This window comes from Amblyomma mixtum, chromosome 10 (genome assembly GCF_055824585.1).
Source record: "Amblyomma mixtum isolate Tamu chromosome 10, ASM5582458v1, whole genome shotgun sequence".
Taxonomy (NCBI): Eukaryota; Metazoa; Arthropoda; class Arachnida; order Ixodida; family Ixodidae; genus Amblyomma; species Amblyomma mixtum.
Genome location: NC_143021.1, coordinates 69,426,777 through 69,451,650, shown reverse-complemented (window position 1 = coordinate 69,451,650; position 24,874 = coordinate 69,426,777). Strand labels below are relative to the sequence as shown.

Genomic DNA, 24,874 nt, shown 5'->3' with positions numbered 1-24,874 from the left:
AAACAGTCGCAGATCGATTGTTATAAGGAAGTGTTTATATTCAGATGGTCTGAATCGTGCAGATGGCCATACAATTCTCATGAGCGCTCGAGTGGCACGCTCCACTGTCCTTTTCCGACGTCTTTGGCTAGCGGGCTTGATACAGCTGTTTAGAACAAGTAAACAATAATCCATGCGATGTATAAGCGCAAGATGTCACAAAGTAATACACAACCCCGTGCTTATTTTTTGAAAGAGCCAAAAAACCGTTAAAAGCAGGACGAAAATAAGCAATTCCAAAAGGGCCATTAGCTAAATACAGAAACCCTAAACTTTAAAACTTCGAAATTAGGGAAGGGCGACCTAATTACTCTAACTGAACCTGGCTCAAATAGTCTAATTCCCGTTTTGTTATAGCTATCCAGGGTGAGCTTAATTACACTCTTCTCCTCCAAGCTCACAATGAATGAATGAATGAATGAACTTTATTTCCGTCATCATGGGGCCTCACGGTCGGGGCGCAGCAATTAGGAGGGGGCGCCTCCCAGCCGGCTCTCAGCACCGGAGACCGCGGAGAGAGTCTTGTGGTAAGCTGTCTCCGCCTGACGGATGATGAGTCTCTGCTGATCCGGGTCGTGGCTTCGGATCAGCGCTTCCCAGGTGGCAAGGTCTGGGATGATTTGTGTTTTAGCCCCAGGAGAATCCTGACATTCCCAAATTAAGTGATTTTGCGAAGTGATTCTGTGACAGCTACTGCAGAGCTCAGGCTCCCCAGTGTCTTCGTCGTGCAGTATAAAGTAGGGAAAGAATCTGTTGACCTGAAGCCTCCTCCAGGCCCTGCACTCCTTTGGAGTGAGTGACCTATCCGGAAGTGAGAGTGTTCTCCTATCTAGTCTTGGTGTCTCAGTAATTTCTTTATACGTTATGAGAGGGTCTTTATTCCCACTCCGAGGCACTTCCAGAGCTGCTCGGATGTATAATTCTCGAGCGAGGCTGTGAGCAGCCTCATTCCCCGGAATGCTCTCATGAGCAGGAACCCATATGAGGGAGACCTCTCTGCTTGAGGGGTATCTTCTTAGTAATTTAGTGGCTTGACTGGAAACCACCCCCTTACAAAAGTTGTGGACAGCTGCCTTACTGTCAGACAAGATTATCTTGGCTTTTGTACTGACGCACGCAAGAGCAATAGCAGCTTCCTCTGCCACTAATGCACTCCTAGTATTAATCGATGCTGCTGTCACTTTCTGCCCATTCCCATCAACGACTGCAATGACAGAGGCGCCATCGGACCCATGCACAGGCTGCGTCGCAGAAGGCTATGTTACCCGGCGGGTCCCGGGCAAGATTGTTCATTATTGTTCGAGCTCTGTGCAAGGGTGTCCGCAGAATTTTTTGCAGGGGGGGGGCCCCGTTGGTGCCCCGGGGGGGGGGGGGGGGGGGGTATGTTCGTAGCAGAAAGGCGCTATTTGCGGAGTAAATTTATTTATTTATATATAAATAAAAATTAAGCAAAATGCACACATGAAAGAAAAATTACAAACAGCAAATTAAAGCGCGGCTAGGAGAGGTACATTGGAGTTTATCAACGAAGAAACAACTAAAATTAATAAAAATGCAAAAAGATGCTATATCACTTCGTGGAGAAGAGTGCTCAGTCTTGCTGCATACGGGTTCTCGACTCACCCGGATTGATGACCAGCACACAGCACAATATGTTCACAAACACGCAACTACAGTCACTCAGTCAGTCTTCCTTGAACAGCAACTGTAGGCGCCTCGGATTTTTCTGGGCGAATTGCGTAATTACACGTGTGATAAATTCACTTCTGTGCTTCATTACACGCTCTCGGTGCACACTCATCATACACATTGATTGGAAAAACTGTTGAACGCGTACGTTGAAAACAAAAGATGACTATATATACAACGAAAACTTATTTACAAGATAAATGCACGCTCGCAGCTTCATACACCTCGCTCCATCTTGCTTGCGCATCCTCACAGTCGAGCAACCGCACACACACTGCTCTCCGCTCGTCGTTTTCTCGTCCGCTGTCTTGGTTGTTCTCAGCTTCGCTGACAACCGGCCACTAAAAACACCCAAGCACAAACACAGAGGCGCGCACACGTGCAAGGGCTTACTTGCCGCAGTATCCCCGAATGCGCACTTTGGGGGTGAAAGGAACGCCGTGCAACTTCCGTGGGGAAGGGACACTCGCCACTCCAGTCGGAAAATTTGTTTTTGTGTTTTTATGGGGTTCAGAGCCCCAAAACGACTCAGGCTATGAGGGATGGAGTAGTACAGAGTTCCGGGTAATGTCGACCACCTGGGTCTCTTTACCATGCACTGACACGCACAGTACATGGGCGCTGTTGTGATTTGAGGCCCAGCCAGAGGTGACAGGCGAGCCAGGCAGGCGCCATCAGGCTGCGTTGACCAAAGGCGCTGGTTTTCGCAGAAGACGCAAAGAACGCTGGTGTGGGGGCGCCTCGGGAGACTGCGTCGCCGTGAACAAAAGCAGCTAATCCCCTTTGCCGGAGATTCTGAAAGCGGCGCTTCTACCGAACTGCGCTACCCGTGGATCGGAGGAGACAGCGAGCGGCGGCGGCGCCAACTCATCGCCCGCTTGCCCCTGAGCAGCCCGACAAAGCGGGGGTGGACACGGCTGATTTTACCTTCCCTCCTTAAGAATTCATCGGTGACCGGCGTAACGATAGGCGAAAACAAGATGCCCCGTGCACTGTCTGCCTCCGTGTCGCTATCTCTCTAGAGATCAAAGAAACAGACACCCATCTCAAGGCGGCTCGAAACACATGCTCGCCGGTGCCGCTGTATGTCTGGAACAGGTCGCCCCTAACGATGGCGTGGTTTGAAAACGGCGGAACGACGCACACCCGGACGCGGCATTTCGCAGATGTGACCATGCGGGGCTGCTTTTACCCTTTTGACTGAGCGCACCACCGCCCCTGGCGTGCGGCCATCACTCACGGTTCGAGTGAGTGATTTTCCAGGGGGGTGCAGCCGCCCCCCCTTGCCCCCCCCTCCGGACGCCCATGGCTCTGTGTCTTCTCCTTTCTTTATCATGCTCCGGGTGCATGTTCTTAGGTATACTGGCCATTTTGAGATGCTTCCGTATGTCTAAGGGGATTAGCTCTGCAGTATACGGGGGCTTCCTCTCGCTCTCCCCTAGGTCATTGAGGATCTGCCTGCCTGCTATTGAGGAGCTAAGCCTCCAAATTTGGGCTTCTCTTACTGCCCTGGTGATCTCCGCGCAAGTATTGTGGACTCCCATGCTAAGCAGTTTCTCCGTTGAGGAGTTCGGTGGGATGTCGAGAGCTCTTTTGTATGCATTTCGTATTAACTTGTCTATTTTCTCCTCCTCTTGCCCACTAAGCTTTAGAAATGGAGTCGCGTATGCAATCCTACTCACTGAATGCTTGTACTAATCTCAGGAGACAGTGCTCTCGCAGGCAAGGGCGTCCGCAGAACTTTTTCCAGGGGGGTGCACCCGATGTCTGGGGATGGGGGAGGCGGTAGGTTTGTAGTTGTTTTCTGGTAGGGCATAAATAATATCCGTAATTCCAAGGGGGGGCAACCGCCCCCCCTTGCCCCCCCTTCCGGACGCCCATGCTCGCAGGCCTTTGTTTCTGAGGGAGATCCGCCTAAAGATACCTACGACCTGGGTGACATAGGTACTAAGCTTCTTGATAGTGGTTGTGTTACGCCCGTTCGTCTGGAGAAAATATCCCAGGACTCTGATAGTGTCAACCCTAGGTACTAACCTACCACCAACAACAACCTCTATCGAGTCGTATAGGTGAGGGAAGCGAGTCTCTTTCTTCATCTGGTCTTTGTTATTAAGCGAAAAGATCTCAGATTTTTGAGGGGAGCAGGAAAGCCCTCTCTCCAGAGCATAGTTTTCCAAGCTCACAACATAACCACCTTGACGCAAAATTGTATTCCCGCCTTCCGACCATAACAGCCACTGACGATGACAGTGACACCACAGCAACAACAACTGGCAACTTGGTCGTGCTCTTAGAGCAGTGGTCATGAAAATTAATAACACACATCTTTTTTTGTTGTTATTTTTTTGTTCATTTAGGATCACAGTTTTCTTTTTGTCTTAGGTGCATGTTGCTTAAAAAGGCTCTTTGCTCATTAGCTCAATGGCACCACCATCGTCATCGCACTACTGACAGTTTTCTGTTTTTTGGACCAAAACCTCAGGTAATTATTGACGCTCCTACTGCATGTTGGTTGCGTAACGAGTGTAATTTTTTTTTTACGTATTCAGCAAGGTTCCAGCAGCGGGAAACACGGATGGCACATGTGGCAAGTGAAAGTAAGTGGCAGTCGGTAGTCCTCGCCTGGTGTGTGAGCCGTGTAGCGTGATTTCTACCTTTTGAAGTAATTTTAGCGGCGGTATTAAAGTTCAGTGACTGATGCTGGCTGAATATGAGGAGAAGCTTACTGGGGGCCAGTATATTAATCTGGTGACAGCATAATGGCTATGGTGCCGAGTAGTACTGCTTACAGGCGTGCACGCCGAGAGGCACGTCATGATATTGAGCTTATAGCGTCGGCTGCTGGCGATGGTGTTGCATACGACCCTTCCTGATCCGTGTGCTGCTGCAAAGTCGCAAGAGCAACTAGATCCTAGCTCGTCGCATGTTCCGTGCCTTCAACATTCGACTGAATATGCGCCTAAAGTTCCTGTTCTAATTTTGATTTGGTTTATTGGTTTGTTTGGGTTGAACGTCCCAAAGCAACTCGGGCTCAGAGGGACACCGTAGTGAAGGGCTCCGAAAATTTCGACCGCCTGGGATTCTTTAATGGGCACTGACATCGCACAGTACACGAGCCTCTAGAATTTCACCTCCAACGAAATTCGGCCGCCGCGGCGTGGATCGAACCCGCACCTTTCGGGACAGCAGCCGAGCGCAGTAACCACTGAGCCGGGCCGGGGCTGTTTTAGTTTTGTATTCTGTTTATACCTGTTGCATGCGCATAGATTTTCTTTTATTGGTTTCTAACCTAGATATATATAGTATTGAAGAGAACTATTGCAATTTCATTTGAACTGTGTGTGTTGTTTGGGCCTTTTGCATCCAAAAAATGAGGTCATGCATGTTTTTACATATGAATTTTTTGCTGGCGAGGGCCAAATCTGCCCCTGTGTCATATGGACGGCTCATGATGGAGGGCATATGCATGTTCAATTGTACCACCTAGGGATACCTCACAACAGCATGCCAGCTGCCTTCAATATGATAAAAACTGACTATAGCAATAGAGTTCCCCACTGTTAACTTGAGAAATCCTGATTTTATTTTCTTGGTCTGATTTCGAACCTAATTCTGTTTTGATCTAGAAATCACATGACTGTGCAAGATGGAGACACTGCAAGAGAAAAGACATCTCACATTCTGTGAAGTATTCTAACATCTGAACTGGCTTCTAGCTACAGCTGGTATGGTGCCAAGGGAAGAACAGGCTCTGCGAGCTGAATATATGCAAAATCATGTGCAGTAAGTATTATTTGGAGGAAGCTATTTCAAATCTTAAAGGAGCACAGATATAAAATTTTAAACTCAAATAAGTGATCCGATCTGTGTCCTGGGCACAAAGGGTTTTACTATTCCAAATTCTCTGATTTCACTGATTCCACATGCCAAAAATCATTGACAGAGGAGCTGTTAGCCAATGCTGACATCTATCATCTATATATGGACTGGTTGGCAGAGCCACTAGCAAAACATGGGGTATGTCCTAACCGTGCCATCACATGATGCCATAATGGACTCCAGCACTGGCATTGACCTGACAGAGACCAAAAGTAGTCATATAAAACAGTTTAACTGTTCACACTGTGGACTAGATATTTAAGCTCATTTCCATGATTAATAGGCTTTTACGTCTCATTAAAAGCAGAAAAATGAACACCCCAAAACACTGTGTCTGTATCCCTTTAAGACTTCGAATATAAATAAGATCACAGAATCAATATCTACATTAAGTGTTTATAATTGAATTTGTAGCTCTTGGTAGGATTGCGTCAAGACCAGTGATATTTGCTTCGAAAAAAAAAATGCCAAATTTTCATTGTTTATTTTCAGATCTGCACATTCACGCACTTCACAACTAGCCACATGGAGTTTTGTTGTCATCTGGTTCATTGGCTCATGGCTGCAGTGCCACGAATATTACCACAGGTTAGAACAAGCTAGAATTACAGCTTTCATAGTGTGCATTTGGGACTGTTTTCATAGAAGGCATGGCCCAGCAATGGAATTGGTAATAAGATGTGTAGAAATATGCCATCCTTTGTTACTCAAACCCATGCCCTTTGCCTGCTGGTTCAAAATTAAGGAAATGCAGTAAAGTTTGGCTACAGAAATTTTTAGAGGTGAGGTATATTTTTCTATAAAAAATACATAACATATACCCTCTCATTTGTATATAGGAGGTATTCACTGAGGCCGCTCTACCAGATGGCGCGAGCATCGCCGCGGCAAACGCGCCATGTTTGCGGTCGTTTCACGCCAGCTCGCGCAGTGAACACATACGCCGTGAGGTACCCGGCCTGAACTGTTAGTGATCAGTAACACATTTGCACGTTGTTAAATGCATCAGCGACCGCGTACGCTTATTGTGCATGAAGTTTGCAGCACAATTTCTCTGTGCCGTGATAAAACAGAGCTGCCTCAACTCGGCAGCAAAACTGGCTGGCTGCACTGCACGCAAAAATGTACACGACTTACACCTTTTAATATCAGTTGATAACTGTCAGCTAGTCATGCAGGGCACATCGTGGATAAACAGCACGATTAACTACCGAAATTCCAAAACTGGCGCCGCAGAAACGGATAATTCCAGCAGCAGAACGGTCAAACAAATGCTCGCAGCACGAACGTCAGACCCAGCGAGAATATTTTGCAGTTTTGATTGTATCTACGTAGCGCTGCTTCAAGCCGTAGCAACACGTCTCTTTCAGCAGATAGAGGTGACAATTTAAGCTACAGCTAAGCGAACAGACCCTTCGAATTACTCACCTCTCCAAAAACGGCACTTCGGCACCTCGGCCTTCGGCACCCTCAGCACGGCTCTTGGACTCACCCGCTTGTCAAGTAATTGCACCCTCTCATAGGTTTGTATGCTTTAATTCCTTGGCCTGTAAGCAAACTTAAGCCGTGCACAAGGTGGGCCTCGATACCGGTGAATTCAACGCGCGGCAGCAGTCCTGTACGTCGCACACCATGCCGGCGCCTCCGCATTCCTACGGGGGGTCGACCTTTTCACAAAGTAGAACCTTCTGAGCGTGCCCGCTCTTTTCTGCTTCGCACAGTTCACGGAATATTCACTCAGTCACGTGGCGGTACAGGTCGGACAGAAATTATCTGCGGCGAGACGCGAAATACACTCATATTTCACCCATCACCAGCTACTTAAACGCTGCAGCTGGCTGCGGCGGACGCGCGCGCGACCACCAACATGGCGAACGCCGCGCCGGCAGCTAGCGCCCCTTGCGGATGACGTCATGTGAATACCTCCTATAGGTTGCCTAACCGACCAGCAGACCTCAACTCAGGCACAGCAAACTACGCTAAAAGAAATCAAAAAGGCAGCCATGTCATGGTTTCGGCATACAACTGAACGGGTAATGTGCAAGAAAACTGGGGAACAAAGCTGTGCTCCTGAGAAAACTGAATGGTGAGTGTGTTGCTAGTGTGCTACATTTTTTTATTTATATTAACATCTTGGGTTGAGGATTTTTCATTCCAAACTGTTGATATTTTTCCTTTGACACTGTGCTGAGAGATGATTGATTTTGAGAGAGCACAGAATTCAGTAGATTATTTCAATAGATATTGTGAAAACTTCTGCATATCAGCCTGTGTAGTTAGGTAGAATCATGAAATGTATCTTTAAGTTAACTTGGGTATTCTCAGCCTGCTAAGTGCTCACGCACCTCTCTTTACTTGGCTGTCTGTTTGTGGTGGTTTTACTCCTGGAAGTATGTACATTTACTTGTGCAAGGATTAATTCCTTGCCGCAAGTACCATTTGGTGCCAACACCATGTGAAGGTGCCGCAATTTGTATATTGTGCTGCAAGTTTTTTTTTTTCAAATGCAGTCAGTGATTGAAAAAAAAGGTGAACTGAAAGAAGTGTCTATATGTATTGGGTTTTTTTTGTCTTCCTTCCAGCAAGGCAGCCTATTTCAGCATTGGCCCAGGTGGCAGGATTTCTGCTTTACATGTATATGTGACTCTTCTTTTCGATGACACTATAGCAGAACCGAAAAGAAGACTGCCTAGAATGAGAAGCCGAGCAATATCTTGAAAACGTGTCACTTTATTGATACCTAGCAGTTGTAGTATGCTTGTCTAGAAATGCGATGCTTTGTGCATGAACAATTTCTTTTTCTCTGACCAAGCTGGGCATTTTGTTGCCCATCTGAAATTTGCCTGTATCGAGCTATACTTGCTGTTATGGTCTCTAGTCCCACTATGCTTGTGTAAATTTGCTCCTGACTGCTACTACTGGAGTTATTTTTCACCCCCGTAGTGCGTTTGTATTGCTGTTCCAGCAAAAAAAAAGAGGATATGTGGATTTTAATGACTTTTATTGTCTATGTAAGAGACGACCATAGTTCCTGTGGCTTGTAGCAGTCTTATAACTTGTTAATGTTAATATCATACTACATGCAGCGTGTTTTACATTTTTTTCTTCTGGCCGTGCTAGTTGCCTTAAAGCCCATCTACTCCTTATGCACACTTATACGTGCTTTTTATTTCTTGTCCTGTGCTTGCTGAAATGTGATTCTGAATGGTTGTGCTTGTGTCAATATTTCAACCTCTGATCTGTGTGCATGTATTGCTGTTACAGCAAAAAAAAGGTTCATTTGTGATTTAATAATCTTTATTGTTTTGAGTGAGAAAAGTATAGTTCCTGTACCTTGTAGCAGTCAGACAACCCGTCTTATTTTAGTCATTCCACATGCAGCTTGACTGAAATGTTTATCTTCTGACCATGCTAATTGCCGTGAAGGCCATCTACTACTTATGCACAGCTATATGCCTGCTTTTATCTTTAGTTGCATGCTTGCTGAAATTAGATCCTGACAGATAGTGCTTATGTTATTATTTTAATTTCTAATCTGCATAGTTGGGTTGTATTGCTGTTATAGCAAGAAAGGGTCATTTGTCTTTTAAGAACATTGATTATTCTAAATAAGACAATAGTTCCTATGCCTTATTGCAGTCACATAATTTGCCTCATTTTAGCTATGCTACGTGCAGTGTGATCGAGATTTTTTCACCTCTGCTGCGTATGCTGGTATTGTTGTTTCAGTAAAAAAAGTTGCATTCGTGTTTTTAGTTTGGTTTTTTGGCGTTTCACATCCCAAAGCGACCCAGGCTATCAGGGATGCCATATTGGAGGGCTCCAGATAATTTCGACTACCTGGGGTCCTCTAGCGTGCGCTGACATCGCACAGTACACTGGCCTCTCAACTTCTCGCCTCCTTCGAAATGGGACTGCCATGGCTGGGATCGAACCCGCGTCTTTTGGGTCAGCAGCCGAGCACCATATGACCAATGGCATATTTGTGTTTTGTTGCGTTCATTATTTATAAGACAGTCATGTAATATTTATGCCTTACAGTATGCCGCTACTGTTTGTTTTAATGTCATTCCCTTTGCAGTGCAATTAATATTTTTTGTTCTGACCAAGATAATCATCCCGAAGCCTGTTTAGACCTTACATGACTTATATGTATATACCCGCTGTTTTAGCCGTATAGTTATTTTGCATCTCTCTATTTTGCAACTCTGCATCTGGGGTTGGCTTGGCTACTTATTGTATTGGAATCCTACTGCTTCAAGTTTGAAAACGTCATATTTTTGGCTCATAATAACCAGACAAGCTAAACAAAATTAATGAAGCCTATTACACACATTGCGAAGGAAGGTCTATGTGCACACCATCCATGACCTTGCTCTCAATAACGAGAAATGCCTGAGAGGAGCTGTTAAAGCTGTGTTAGTGCTTCCTTTATGTGAGTTGTTCTGTTTCATGTGCTGTTATTAAAAAATAAAATTCAGCTGTGAATCAGCATTCGGCCTGATCATCAGCATGCCCCATATATTTGAATAAAACTATTTTAGCCAAAGCTTTGTGTTTTAAATCACTGTGCAGCATAATCCAGGCCTGTGTTCAAACTTTGTGTCGTTTTTACTATAGCATCGCTCTCGGCCATATGCTATTGGTCGAAATGCCAGAAGCGGAAGCTGGTTCTGTTGCGGCTATGAGGCACTGCTTCTGGTATTTTTGTCAGTCATGCGTGACCAGTAGCAACACTTGAAAAGGACATGAGGTTATATTGGGTCCTGGCGAAGGAAAAAATAAAAATAGTAACATCCTATTGCAGTCCTGCGAAGGTCCTAAAAATGTACTCGTCAGACATCCGAAGGACTTCTTTCGGCGTTTCACTTCGGATGTTTGCAGGATTTTTTCGGGACATCCGCGGGATGTGCGTGAAGTCCTGCCGCGGACTTCCCAAGGACGTCCTTAGGATGTAGGTGTGTTGTCTGGGAAGTTAACGCAGGAAAACGCGCTGAGCATCAGAGTTGGAAACTGAAAGTGAGAAAATTGCCAGGTTTGGAAAAGGACATTCGCAGCAAGTGTCTTTGTACAATCCGGCCGCTCTGTGCCATAAACTCAAACATGATGTGTGATCAAGTTCACGCATTATTATTTACTGTTGCCGCATTTCTGACTCCAGCTCGATGGAGGAACATCTAAAAAATGCAGCGGCAGCTTAAGTATGCCTTTACGACTCTTAGGGCTTTCTTTGTCATCAGGACTGATGGCATGCAGCCTTCGAAGTGCTAGGCATTTGGAGCCGCTGCAGGAGTTGTATCGCCATTTGTCTCAAAAACTGGAAGCACCGCTCTATCACGCCTCCAGTTGGTATATTAGCTCTATGACGCTCCTTGGCTAGTGCATGGAGGAAGAACATGACGGTAACGGTATAGAGAGATATGCTATTTTTCACGTGCGTCGCCGAGCGTCGTTACCAATCGAATGAACGTGGCTTACCTAAATGCGAAGTAGCGTTCAAGCTTTCAGTCGTGTAAGTGAATTCATCTTCGTAGAAGGCAACGGTAAGGTTGCCACTTCTTTGACGCATGGGTGCAGCTGCCGTCGTCCAGGTGGACGAACTTCACAGACTTGCGAGGCTGCGCTGCAACCGGTCGCGGCTTTTACCGTCAGAAATTGGCATTGTGAGTTTGAAAGGCGCGCCTTTTTTTTTCGTCTGCTAGCCTACATCTTCTCCAAAGAAAGCGGTGTGGTAGTTCAGTAGAGCAGACACGCACACGTGCGCTCGTGTGCGTGTTTCTCCCTCCGTCTTGTGGTATTCTGCGCAAAGTTTTCTTGAAAAGTGTACTTCTTGCGCTACACTACGCGTATGTGAGCGGAGCTACACTTTTTCTACACTGGCACAGGCTACACTAGTGTAGCAGGTAAAAAAAAATGGCCGTGCTACTGTGAAGTGTCCTCCGCGTTTCGCACGGGAGTGCTTCGCTGCAGTTATGGCACAGGCGGAGGTCGGCTCCGAGTACTGCGGTGCTGGTGAAGGGAAGCTGGAGATTCTCAGCGAGATAGGTGCGGGCAGCTTCAGCGTCGTGTTCAAGGCACAACGCGTCGGCGACGGCATGCTCGTAGCCGTCAAGAAAATTAAGGTCGGCGCTCGGCTGGCGCTGTCGGTTGCATTCGTGGCAGCTGATATGCGCCCTGTTCCTTGTGCTGCCAAGCATTTTGCCTTGCTCAAATGGCCTCTTCGCTTATTTCCAGGTGAAGGACATACGCGACGAAAAGTCCAAGGCTGGCTGCATGAAGGAAATGGCCCTCCTTCAGGTGAACATGCTTTTCCGTTTCTCTGGAGTCGCATGGAAAGTATGCCCTTGAGGACCAAGTGACAGTGATTGTCTGACAGCGGGCATCTGTGTGCAGGCATTCTGGCCATGCCATGCAGCGCAGCCCAAACTGTGTCATGTGGTGCCTCAACTGTTGAGCACTTGTTCAGAGCACTCATATTTGCTCGCAGCTGCTGCTTTGTACCAAAATATCGCTTGTTGTCCTTTATCGCAACGGTTTAATTTCTCATGTCACATATTTGCATGCTGCCCCTTGTGACGGTACTATATACCGTGGCCTCGTTTTACGCGTTGTTTAGTAAATTTTTAGGCACTTTAATTTTAAACAATCCCGAGCCAGCTTCAAGGATAGTTGAAATGAAAAGGATTTAGTTGGACAAATGTCTCGCGATTCTCAACATCGTCTTGTCTCTACACTGTGATACTGCAGCCTGTCTTGCCCCTGACGACGCAGCAGTGTGAATCTCTTCCAATTTACTCATGACATGCCTTCACTGCTCCAAACCACAGGGTCTCATGCAGTGCCCGACAATGATACATGCTTGATATCATCGAAACTGACTTCATGCTGGGGTCTGTATAATGACTTCGCAGCATTTTGCGTAGTGCAGATGGGGGGAATATTTCTCCAGATTTCTTTTCAGCTTGCCCGGCACGTTTTGGTGTCATGTGGGTGAACAAGTGCCCACATCAGAGTAAAATGCCTTTAGTGAGCTTGCAGTTGGTACTTTTTGGTGCAGACTGGGATATTGTTGGGATATTTTTATTCTGGTGCATCTCTGGGTGGCATCTTCAGGATTGAAGCAGAAAAGACACAAGACGGAAACAAGCAGAACAATACGAGTGCTTGTTTCCGTCTTGTGTCTCTTCCGCGCTGTTCAATATGGATAATAACCAACTCGCCCAGCTTTCTCTTCATCTAAATTAGAATGGAAGCCCTTTGTTCTTATTTGGGGCAGTGAGTGTCCTTTTTGTGACATATTATCAAGTGTTTCTCTTTACTTGGTCAAATTTGAATGGGTAGTTCAATAGCTTGGGTATGCAAAGAGAAAACGATGCTTTTGAGAGCACCTTTTTCTTCAAAGCCAGTTAGCCAGGAAACTTTACAGCAATATAGACACCAAATTTTACTTTATTCTTTGTAATGAGCTGCAAGACCATTTGTCTACAACAGGTAAATAATTTATAATTGAATTTCTTTCATGCTGTTTGTTTTAATCTTGGATGTCAAGGTTCAGGGTAGGCCATGTGAGGCCTGAAAAAGCTGCTATGCTTCATTTTACCACAGGGCACAAGCCAGCCTGTCTAAAGGATGAAGAAGCAATTTTTTAATGCCTCGCAGGGTATATACTGAGATTTGGCGGTTACAATTGAAACGGCATGAGAATTAGCATTCGTAGGCAAATACCGCGTGCTGATTCATGCATATTACCAAGAAGAAAACGCCAACGGTGTTTACACTCCTTTAAATGGGCTGCAAAACACTGCTTGAAGGGATTCCGGCCATACTTCGGGTGGATTCTTTATGTCACACAGATGCTGACTCAAAAAGAATTACAGGAATCTGTGCACGGGAATGGGAGTTATTCGATGACGAAATTTCAAAATACAAGCAAACAAAATGCTGCCCTCAACTTGATTTTGGCGGGGCTTCCCATTCCCATTTCGCTGTCCCAATGACGACACTGGGAGACAAACAATCAAAACAGCCTATCTGAGCATGTCGCGGAAGTTTGTACATCATGGTTGCCTGTTCGGTGTAACTCATTCTTGCCAAGGCTGGCAGCGCCCTTTCCATGGTTACAACAACCATGTGAACGCCCAGCTGCCCCAGCGATGCTTCATCGTCTCACCGATGGCGCAGAAGGTAACAGTGGGCTTCCCTAAGGTATTCAAACTCGAGCGCGGGATACTTTTTAGCATAGCGCGTGCCCCTACCGCCACTGCGCGCTGATGACGGGAACGTGGCGCCATCTGGCGGCTGCGCACGGGGATCCTTCCCAAGCTGCCGATGTGCAAAGGAATGTCTTCTTTTTTCTTTGGGACTCAAACAAACGCTTGAATGCAATGGCTCAATCAGGTCGATTCCGCCAAGCCATTCTCTGAATTTTCACCGGAACAGCGCGCACTAAGACACGGACAAGAAGGGAGACACGACACACACGAGCGCTGACTTTCAACTAGTGTTTATTGTTTGGAACGAGGCATATATACACAGTTCCAACAACACAAGGAAAACAACCATCCATTCATAGATTCATAGTCAATTCATGCATGTCACACTGAACAAGGACTATAACAACATTATCATTTTCCTTTCACTAAAAATGCCAATTCTTTTGAACTGATCGATAAAGAGGGGCTACTGACGCATGTGTCTTTAGACCAGGCGATGTGCGCTGCTTCGATTATTTCGCGTGTTAATTGGTCACTGTGTTTACTTAAAATTCGTGTGCTAGTGAAGTCAGGGTGGCAAGTTTTGTTTTCACAGTCTCTACAATGAATCCCAAGATGCCCTTTTACTGTGTTATGCACGTTATTATTGTGCTCCTTCAGGCGTTCATTGAGGCATCTCCCCGTCTGACCCACATACAGCTTGCCGCATGACAAGGGAATGGCATACACTACACCTTCTTCACATGACACGAATCGATTTTCATGCTTGATGTCGCAATCTCTGGGAACGAAATCAGTATTAACCATTTTGCACATCTTCCCAAGCTTATCTGGAGCCGAAAATATAACCTTAACTCGTGCTCTATTCGCTGTCTTTTTTAGTCTGTGGGAGAAATGATGAATGTAAGGTACAACAGTAATTTTTTCTTTTTCCTTCCGCGTCTCTGAATCAGCCTGCTTCCCTTTTCCATTTTTGCTCAAGCTACTGAGAATAGATTCGGACACTGATACTAATAGCTGCTTGTGATAACCAGCCTTAACGAGCCGATCGGTTTGGCCGATCAGTAGCTTGAGCAAAAATGGAAAAGGGAAGCAGGCAGATTCAGAGACGCGGAAGGAAAAAGAAAAAATTACTGTTGTACCTTACATTCATCATTTCTTCCACAGACTAAAAAAGATAGCGAATAGAGCACGAGTTAAGGTTATATTTTCGGCTCCAGATAAGCTTGGGAAGATGTGCAAAATGGTTAATACTGATTTCGTTCCCAGAGATTGCGACATCAAGCATGAAAATCGATTCGTGTCATGTGAAGAAGGTGTAGTGTATGCCATTCCCTTGTCATGCGGCAAGCTGTATGTGGGTCAGACGGGGAGATGCCTAAATGAACGCCTGAAGGAGCACAATAATAACGTGCATAACACAGTAAAAGGGCATCTCGGGATTCATTATAGAGACTGTGAAAACAAAACTTGCCACCCTGACTTCACTAGCACACAAATTTTAAGTAAACACAGTGACCAATTAACACGCGAAATAATCGAAGCAGCGCACATCGCCTGGTCTAAAGACGCATGCGTCAGTAGCCCCTCTTTATCGATCAGTTCAAAAGAATTGGCATTTTTAGTGAAAGGAAAATGATAATGTTGTTATCGTCCTTGTTCAGTGTGACATGCATGAATTGACTATGAATCTATGAATGGATGGTTGTTTTCCTTGTGTTGTTGGAACTGTGTATATATGCCTCGTTCCAAACAATAAACACTAGTTGAAAGTCAGCGCTCGTGTGTGTCGTGTCTCCCTTCTTGTCCGTGTCTTAGTGCGCGCTGTTCCGGTGAAAATGAGTTACCAACTTGCCCAAGCATCTGTTTTAACCATTCTCTGAAGCAGTGCTATTTCCCATTTCATGGATGTGTGCAGAGAGGGGAAAAGTCCTTCGATGCAGAGCAATAGCCAGGGCCTCTGGTGGTCTTTTTTTTTATTTTGCTTCCTTTGAAGTGCTTTTACCTAACGCAGACGTGTTGGTTTTGTTGATCTAATACAAAACCCCCAAAACGTGACAAAATGTATATTCATTTATTAACACAGTTTGCAGTATATTTACTGTTTGTCCAGTCACTGAGCTCACGCCCTGTGATGTCACATCCACTGCTGAAAACTGCCACTGTGTGGTGATGCCACCAGCGCCATGAATTTGTTTTTGGGAGGACATTAAAATATTAAAAGCCGGATTATATGCGGTACGACCAGTGCTAGTAGCATCACTATAACTCATTCTATGCAGCCAACAGGGAAAACAATGCACTGAGAATGTGTTTGACGCTGGGTACCTACTGGTTCCCATTTGCTTTTCCCTGGCCGCCGCGGTGGCTCAGTGGCTATGGTGCTCGGCCGCTGACCCGAAATACGCGGGTTCGATCCCGGCCGCGGCGGCTGGAATTTCTTTGGAGGAGAAATTCTAGAGGCCCGTGTGCTGTGCGATGTCAGTGCACGTTAAAGAATCCCAGGTGGTCGAAATTTCCGGAGCCCTCCACTACGGCGTCTCTCATAGCCTCAGTCGCTTTGGGAAGTTAAACCCCATAAACCAACCAACCAACCAACCAACCAGCTTTTCCCTAGCCTGGTGCTAAAGAGGGGGAAATTCATGGTTTGACCCCACCTTGTGTGAAGGAAAATACCCTATGCCATGCAGCTGTGTGGCCTTACACCAAAGTCATCATCAATTCTGGGAGTTATGAAATTTTTTTTAGGAAATAAATTGGGAATTAAAAATTCAATGTTGAGAAAACAGAGGCTTGTTTGTGCCTGTGATTGTAAGGTGTGTACATTGCCATGGGGTACATTGTACATTGCCATCCTGTTCTTGCCCTTTTTGATTGCAAGGCCCATCATGAACATTTTTATGCAGACTCAAAAGCTGAGCATAAAAAAAAGAAAGCCTCAGGCATGCTGCTATCATTGAGCCAACGAGAACTGCAGTGCATTATTAGTGTAATTTCCTTTCATTTTTTCACTAGGCACTTTGAGGCTGGTTTGCAACAGCGAATTGCAGTGAAAGCATTCATGAAAAAATGTGCAGGAAATTTAAACAGTACAAAAAATAACAGGCAGTCATATTCCACAGAGGATGGTACAACAGTGTAGAAAAATCACAATTGGCACAAGGTATATGTTGCGGTCGAAGTCTGAGAGAATGATCTATGCATGGACCGATGCGATTAGGCAGCGAATTCCAGAGGGCACTTGGAAAGAATCAGTAGTTGTGTATGCGTGTGCTGTCGTGGCTGAAGTGAGAGGACATTCTACATAGAGTAGTAGGCAGTCTGAGACAAAGGGGCTGTTTGAGGGCGGTGGTTTCTCTTGAGTAGCAAGAACTGCATGGTAATTACATGGCTGATCTTAGTATTCCCTGTGTTGCTGTTCTTTCCGACTTGTTCACTTTGTCATGAATGCGTGCCGTGTCTCCGGGGGGATCCTGGTGGCCGAGCGTTTAATGGACCCCCCCCACTGTGGCCCCAGCTTCCCGTGGGGTGATCAGACCGGGATAAATCTAGTCTTTCCCTTTTCCTTTTTTCCTGGTGGCTGGATTGCGCTGTATTTGGCTAGCTATAGCTTAAGAGAGCGTTGTTAGGTGAGTCGGTCAGACATTTCAACAAAGGGTACTGCACACACACAGACGAGAAGGTTAACACAACAAGCGCAGACTCACGACTGATTTATTCGACAGAAAAAAACACATTTTATACCACATCTACGACTACATGCAGTTAAAAAATCTGCCTTCTTTTTCATACAAGGTAATCAATGGGTCACTGACAGTCATGCGCCTAGCCATCCATCAGTCCTCTCAAGTAGTAAAACAAAATCACAAAGTATGGTACACACAGGAACGTAGAGAAGCTAAAAAGAAACAAAACAACAAAGTTTGGGGAATTTTCCATAGGTTCCAATGCAGGAGAATTGAATAAACTTTAAAAAGGCGAGAGCGAAAGCCCGATGTATCCGCCGCAGTGCTGAAAAAACTTCTTGGCAAAGTTACATGTCATCTATAAACAGCTCAACAACGTCAAAACTCATCTGGGAGAAAGTTTGAAAGCTTAATGGCAACTACTCCACCTTGAGAGTTGCCCTTCTGACAGCCTCTGGTATACAGACAAATATAGAACAACCAAGCATTTTGGGTGAATACTTTTCTGCAGTTTCCAGTTCATCACACTATACAGAATCATTCCTTAAAACAAAGACTGCCGACAAGTGGAGTAAAGTGCACTGGCTCTTTGTCTGTCTTCCTCGCATCAGAGTGTTCACTGGAAGACCGAAGGCTTATCTTCGCAATAGGAGTGCCCTGTCATTCTTTCCTTGTACCAGGGGTGCTCCGTCGGAGACGCTTGGTTCAGTTGGAAGACTGGAGCTTTGCTTCGCACCAGAGGTGCCCCGTCTTGCGATGAGTTACGATGCATGGATAAAGGGAATACTTTAAGTTTTATATACAGAAATTTACATTACATACAAGTTTAGGCACCAGAGACACATTAAGCAGCAAAAAGACAAACAACAAAAAGGGGGAACTTGCTAACACTAGGGGAGGCCCCTACTCGGCATAGCTGAAGATGCCTTACATCAGACCTTAGCCCAGAACCCTTTCTCCAGCTCCGGGAACCGGTTAAAGGCCCGGCCCACATTCGGTAGCATCCAGTCATGTTTGACTCTCAACATGATTGGTTCATGGCTGGCCCTCCGGCTTCCATAACCTCTCCCTCGCAAAATAAAAGCAAACACAAATGCAAAAGCACACGTGCCAGCATGTGTTATCAGTTTCCCCGATGACCCTTGGCCTTGACGTCATCTCGGAATTGGGGATTATTAGGCTTAAACAGGCAGTTACCACTGGCTGTAAGCCACTGCGAGCTCGGACCCGCGTTCCCAGGCGCCCTAGCTTTCCCAAGGCTGTTTAGTCGGCGCCTCACCGCGTCACTCAACTCAGGCCTTCACTGTCCACGGCTAGCCGCGCTGTCGCCGGCTATTCGTCATTTTTATTGCCCCCCCCCCCCCCCCCCTATTCGACAGCGCCTGACACCGGTCGGTCCAGCAGTGCTTAATCTCCAAAAGATCTGCAGAGCTTGCAAGCCAGACGTTCATCACAAGTTTGCGTCGGATCTGGTGTCTGTCAAGACGAGAGGGACGATTGGCGTTTGTTGAGCTTGGTGTTGTAACTTTCTGTTGTTATCGGTTGCCCAAGTAAAGGGGTTCGGTAAAGAACTTGCCTACGCCCCATGCCTCCGCTCAGCGGCTAATCAGGCGTGGCCCCTATTGCCTGGTCAGCAGTCGAACCTCATCTTCCGCACGCGGGGTGGAGAGGTTTGTCGCACCTCCCGCTCCGAACTTACGGAGAGTGCAGTGGTGGGCAGGTTGACCCGGTTAATTATAACTTCGGCGCCAACCAAACATCGAGCCGCCCACAATATCGTGACACGGGCGCATCGTTCCAAGAAAGGTGACACTTCGCTTCGAGCGCACCCCGCCGCCCCATCCCGCCGGGGGGGGGGGGGGGGGGGGGGGGTCTATTGAAGATGGCAGCGGCGGGGTGCTGAGAAAGAATGACCGGCCCTAATGACCCCGCGTGCACTACCGATACCTTACAAGTGGCAACAAAAATGAACCTTGTAATAATTTAATCACCCTTCAAGAAATCCATAAAGTACTTTCCGCTGGTAAACAGACTGCACCCAGCCCAGATGAAATGCATTATTAAATGCTAGCCCATCTCACCAAACCTGCCACTTTGGGGGTTTTTAACAAAATTTGGGCATCAGAGGAAAATACAAGCCTGGAAAAAAGCTATTATTATACCGTTTCTTTAACCCGGAAGGAAATCCACCAACCTCCTAGCAGTTCTCTTGCCATATCCTTTGAAAGTATCCTGAATATAGGATCAACTTTTGTCCGTCAATCCTGTGAACTTCCATCAGTGTGGTTTTAAAATGGGATGCCCCACTATAGATCATCTAGTTCACCTTGAAAATACTGTCCGGGAAGCTGTTGTACACAAACAACACTGTCTTAGTGTCTTTTTTGATTTGAATGTATATGACACAACCGGATGGAAGTCTCAGGTTGTCCTGACTCTATTAGCGATTATTTTAGTAAATACTTTGTAGGCAACGGACAGTAGACTTCAGTTAACCAAATGACCGGGCAGGCTTTCGTAAAAAATACTCGATAATAGACCATATTCACACTATCAATCAGGTGATAGAGAAATGTGCAGAATATAACGGACTCCTATATGTAGCCTTCAGTGATTACGAGAAAGCATTTGACTCAGTGGAAACCTCAGCTGTCATGCAGGCATTGTGGAATCAGGGTGTAGAAGAGTGCTATGTGCAAATACCTATAACGATTGCACAGCTACCGTAGTCCTCCATAAAGTCAACAATAAAATTCCGATAAGGAAAGGTGTTAGGCAGGGAGACACGATCTCGTTGTTGCTATTCACCACCTGTTTACAGGAGGTATTCCGGGGCCTGGATTGGGAACAGTTGGGGATAAGAGTTAATGGAGAATACCTGAGTAATCTGCGATTCGCTAATGGCATTGCCTTGCTAAGCCACTCAGGACATGAACTGCAAAACATGATAAATGAGTTAGACAGGCAGAGCAGAACAGTGGGGCTAAAAATTAACATGCAGAAAACCAACATAATGTTCAACAGCCTAGCAAGGGAACAGCAGTTCACAATTGGTAGCGAGGCGCTGGAAGTGGTAAGAGAATATGTCTATTTAGGGCAGGTAGTGACAGCTGATCCAGATCATGAGAGGGAAATAACTAGAATAAGAATGGGGTGGAGCGCATATGGCAGGTTCTCTCAGATCATGAATGGTTATTTACCAATATCCCTCAAGAGGAAAGTATACAACAGCTGTGTCTGGCCGGTACTCCCTTATGGGGCAGAAACGTGGAGGCTAACAAAGAGGGTTCAGCTTAAGTTAAGGACAACGCAGCGAGCTATGGAGAGGAAAATAATAGGGGTAATGTTAAGGGACAGGAAAAGGGCACAGTGGGTGAGGGAACAAACATGGGTTAACCCATTAGCGCCCAGCGTACTTTTAAAAGTACAGTTAACTTTTTTATAATTTTACCACCAAAGACTGGAATTTTCTTTTCAAGTAGGGCATGCTTTTGTCAACAGGGGATTGGCCAACCACCCTTAACTAATTTGGCGCACTTCCTCTGCTTGGTATGTCAGCTTTCCGTGGTGAAACTTCAGGATGTTTGTTTCCCACGAACTGCACCGGTAGTTGCTTGCTTATAATTTTCTCACGGCCGCATTTATGTACATATTGCGCTAGTTTCAAGTATAGAGCAGCACGAAAGACGAAAGTAAACAACGGATGTTTTGAATGTCCCGCACCTTTGGCGTTTTTTGCTCTGTGATGATTTATATACTGCTGTACTTTCTATAGTACACTGGGTCTTCCTGTGTGCAGAACGGCGCCTATTTATTCCAGTTCATAGATCTTATGGTTCCTTCCAATTTTTTGGAAAAAATCACTTTGTCTGCTCAGCAAGGCCTCGGAGGCTGCTGTACTTACCGCTAGCAGTCTTCAGTATGATGATGGTATGATTTTAATTGGTTGTAATAAAGTTTGGTTTTAAGAACTGAAGGTTCTGCAGAGCAGACAGTTACTGTTATGCCATTCACACAATCTGCGGAAAGTACTTGAGTTCAGAAATGAAACTTTTGGTAGCGCTTGTTGTCCTGTCGTCACCTGAGGTGATTTCAACGCTTAGTGACCATTTCATCTTTTTTTTTTGGAATTTTTTTACCTCTCAAGACATTCTTGTAGCGCTCCACTGGGAGGAATCTAGGGCTAGAGGAACCGTTCGCCAAAACGGGTTTAGGAAGTGTCCACTCGGGCCAAAGAAAGCGATGAAATAGCAGCTATGAAACATCGATTCTTGCTTCAGTAGTATAGGTTACATGCTTTTATTGAAGTCTACGATCAACAGTATAGTAACTATGGCTTGCAACTATAACAGCAGTGAGCCTACGTGTTTTGTAGAGTGGTGGTTGCCTATAGCACAAGAAAAACAGATTTTTTTAAAGCCAAAATTCCTTTCCTTTTACAACAGTGGTATGGCAGGTGTTAACCTTCCGCATCAATCCATCTACTGCCAGTATATCAGCATCAGGGACAAAAAGTGATAGTGGTTGTTGACACCAAAGCTCAACTTTGCAATTGTGAAAGCCTGAACAATCTTCCAAATTGCTAGAGACGAGCCTGCTGACTATTTTTGCTTTGTTAAGAACGTTACTCATTACTATCTACACCTTGACATGCAGTAACCAGCGGTTCGCAGACACTCTGGCTCAATCGTATATGATGCTTCTTTGAAAAGGAGGAAGCTTTCCGTCCAAAGTAGGATAACTGCGTTGCCAGTATAGCCAGAAAATATTCATGAGGGCCTGCAAGAAGTGTTATATCACCCTGCGTAAAAATCGCAGACATAATAACAAAATTCACGCCACCAATAGGAATGCAGTGAAGTAGCCACATGTGCTATGGGGAAGACCCAGTGTACTATAAAAAGTACACCTGTGTAACCTCTGGAAGGAATAAAGCAATCGTGACGAAATTTCAGCAATCTCTTTTTCTTTATATGAGAGTATTATGCGCTAAAAATGAAGAAAATCCCTCTGTTAGATTTTTCTTGGTCCCTAATGGGTTAATGACATCCTAGTTGAAATCAAGAGGAAGAAATGGGCTTGTGTAGGGTATGTAATGCGAAGGCAAGACTACTAGGTCCATAAGGGTAATGGAGCGGATTCCCAGAGAAGGCAAGCGTAGCAGGGAGTGGCAGAGAGGTGGGTGGATGAGATTAAGAAGGTTGCAGGGTTACGGTGGCCGCAGCTGGAAAAGGGCAGGGTTGATTGGGGAGACATGGGAGAGGCCTTTGCCCTGCAGTGGGCGTAGTCAGGCTGGTGTTGATGATGATGACACAACCTGGAGGTTCGAAATTCTTCAAGACCTTGCTGAGCTTGGCATTCGAGGCAGAAAAGACTTTTCATCTAACCGTTCATTCCATGTGTGTGTAGGTTTTGAGAAATTTCATTCAGGAGTACCTCAGTGGTGTATTTTAAGCACAACACTCTTTGTTGTCCTCTCAGGTCCGTTATGTGAAGGTCCGTTATGTACTCAGTCTATGTAGACGACCTCCCAAAGCTTGCACATCCTCCAACATATAAACATGTGAAACACAAATACAGTTAGCAACAGATAAACAGGCAACATGGGCAGACAGAAAATGGTTTCCGGTTTTCCGCACAGAAAACAGTGGCCATTCTGTTCTCACTCAAACAAGGCTTACTGGCAGATCTCACCCTACACCTGAACGAAGCAGAGCTACCCATAAAAAATGAACTTCTAGGCATAAAATTTGACAGAAAACTCACTTTCCTGTCTCATTCGTATGAACGGACTGAAAAAGAAAGCCTCCCGATCCTTGAACGTACTCTCTCACGAAAACACTGGGGGCCAATAGGACATGTCTTTTACAAATATTCCACTCTGTATTACGCTCTATGGATGTATAGTCAGCGAGACCATCGTAACTGAAATGACTCGATCCAGTATATAATTAAGGTTTGTGTCTTGCCACTGGTGTATACAGGATGTCGCCGATACACAGTCTTTGTGTAGAAACTAATGAACCATCACTTACAGAGGGAGGAACTGTCAAGAGCACAGACCTTTGGGCTAGTTTGTGCATAGCAGACACATACAAGCGCAAAAAAACACGCACAGAGAAAGACTTGGACAACATGAGCGCTTACTTCCAGCAGAAGATTTATTGACATACAAGCACAGTTATATACACCTTGCTGCATGATGTCAAACTGATAGCCCTGCCGACATCACATGGAGGAAGGTAGTTAACTACAGAGACGGTAATCTTTCTGAACATTGTCATGATTGTGCTGAAAAGAATAAGAAACCATGTAAACCTGTCTTCAGCGCATGCAAGATTGTGGCCAAACATAGTTGTCAGGATGTGAGAGAGATAATAGAGGCAGATTTGATTAGAAAAGCTGATCCATCCTGCGTCAGCGCACTATCTGTCACACTGACTCAAAAGGAAGTAATGTTTTTGGGAGCGGCCACGCGATGTCGGCAGGGCTATCAGTTTGACGTCATGCAGCAAGGTGTATATAACTGTACTTGTGTGTCAATAAATCGTAAGTTGGAAGTAAGCGCTCGTGTTGCCCAAGTCCCTCTTTGTCTGTTTTTGTCTTGCGCTTGTACGTGTCTGCAGAAGAACTGTGCTCACATCTTATATTCTAAAACTCCGTTCACTACCTAAACACATCTGTCACCAATAGTTACAAAGTACCCATCACTGTTTAACAACAAACTGCAAACTACCAGGCCACTGCTTTTGAAGACTATATCCCCTGCCTCTATGGGACAATTTCCCTGCAATCTGTTAGTTCCCTCTTGCACAGTTTCGTAAAAAACAAACATATGGTACAAGAATTTCTTGCACTCGAGGAAAAGTACAGTACTCTCGCAGCTTTTTACACAGGTGGTTCAAAAATGGATGTCTACATTGGAAGCGGCGCAGCGGTACGAGGGAATATAAGGCTTCCACAGTGTGCTTCCATCTTCTCTGTCGAACGTTGCGCCACCTATGTAGGCATTGAAAAAATAGTAAACCTGATAGCCATAGTAAGTAGAGAACCTTGTAAACAGTATTATTTACACAGACTCCCTGAGTGTGCCCTCCACTCCAGAAATGCAATCACTTGGAGTCATTGTACGCAATATGAAATCCGTGATAAAAAGTCCAACTGCCCAAACTGTCAAACATTGTTGCGTTTGGAGAAATCCCAGTTGCTGTGACACCCCGCAGGTTAGTAAATACTGTGTGTGGTGTAATGTCAGATAATGACCTCATCTACCTGTCGGAACAAGGAATATTGGAAGGACCAAAAGAACAACATACACAGAATTTGAAAAGATTCCCACAAAGCAGCTTGTCGCAACCTTTGCCTCCT

At 45.5% G+C, this 24,874-nt stretch overlaps 1 protein-coding gene across 3 annotated transcripts in view; it reads left to right on the top strand.

Annotated features, from left to right (window-relative positions):
* The first annotated feature begins 3,975 nt into the window (after window positions 1–3,975).
* Window positions 3,976–24,874, top strand: part of LOC149326051 (serine/threonine-protein kinase Nek7-like) — a 116,087-nt gene continuing 95,188 nt past the window's right edge. Inside the window, exons 1-5 of one of the 3 annotated variants that reach the window (XM_089562924.1) lie at window positions 3,976–4,210; window positions 4,278–4,325; window positions 5,355–5,511; window positions 6,100–6,195; window positions 11,842–11,904. In XM_089562924.1, the coding sequence (XP_089419050.1) occupies window positions 6,133–6,195; window positions 11,842–11,904 (126 nt within the window). In that variant the 5' untranslated portion in view covers window positions 3,976–4,210; window positions 4,278–4,325; window positions 5,355–5,511; window positions 6,100–6,132. Of the gene's footprint in view, window positions 4,211–4,277; window positions 4,326–5,354; window positions 5,512–6,099; window positions 6,196–11,500; window positions 11,730–11,841; window positions 11,905–24,874 lie in introns of those variants that run through there. The other 2 variants (XM_089562923.1, XM_089562922.1) reach the window with 2 other exon arrangements.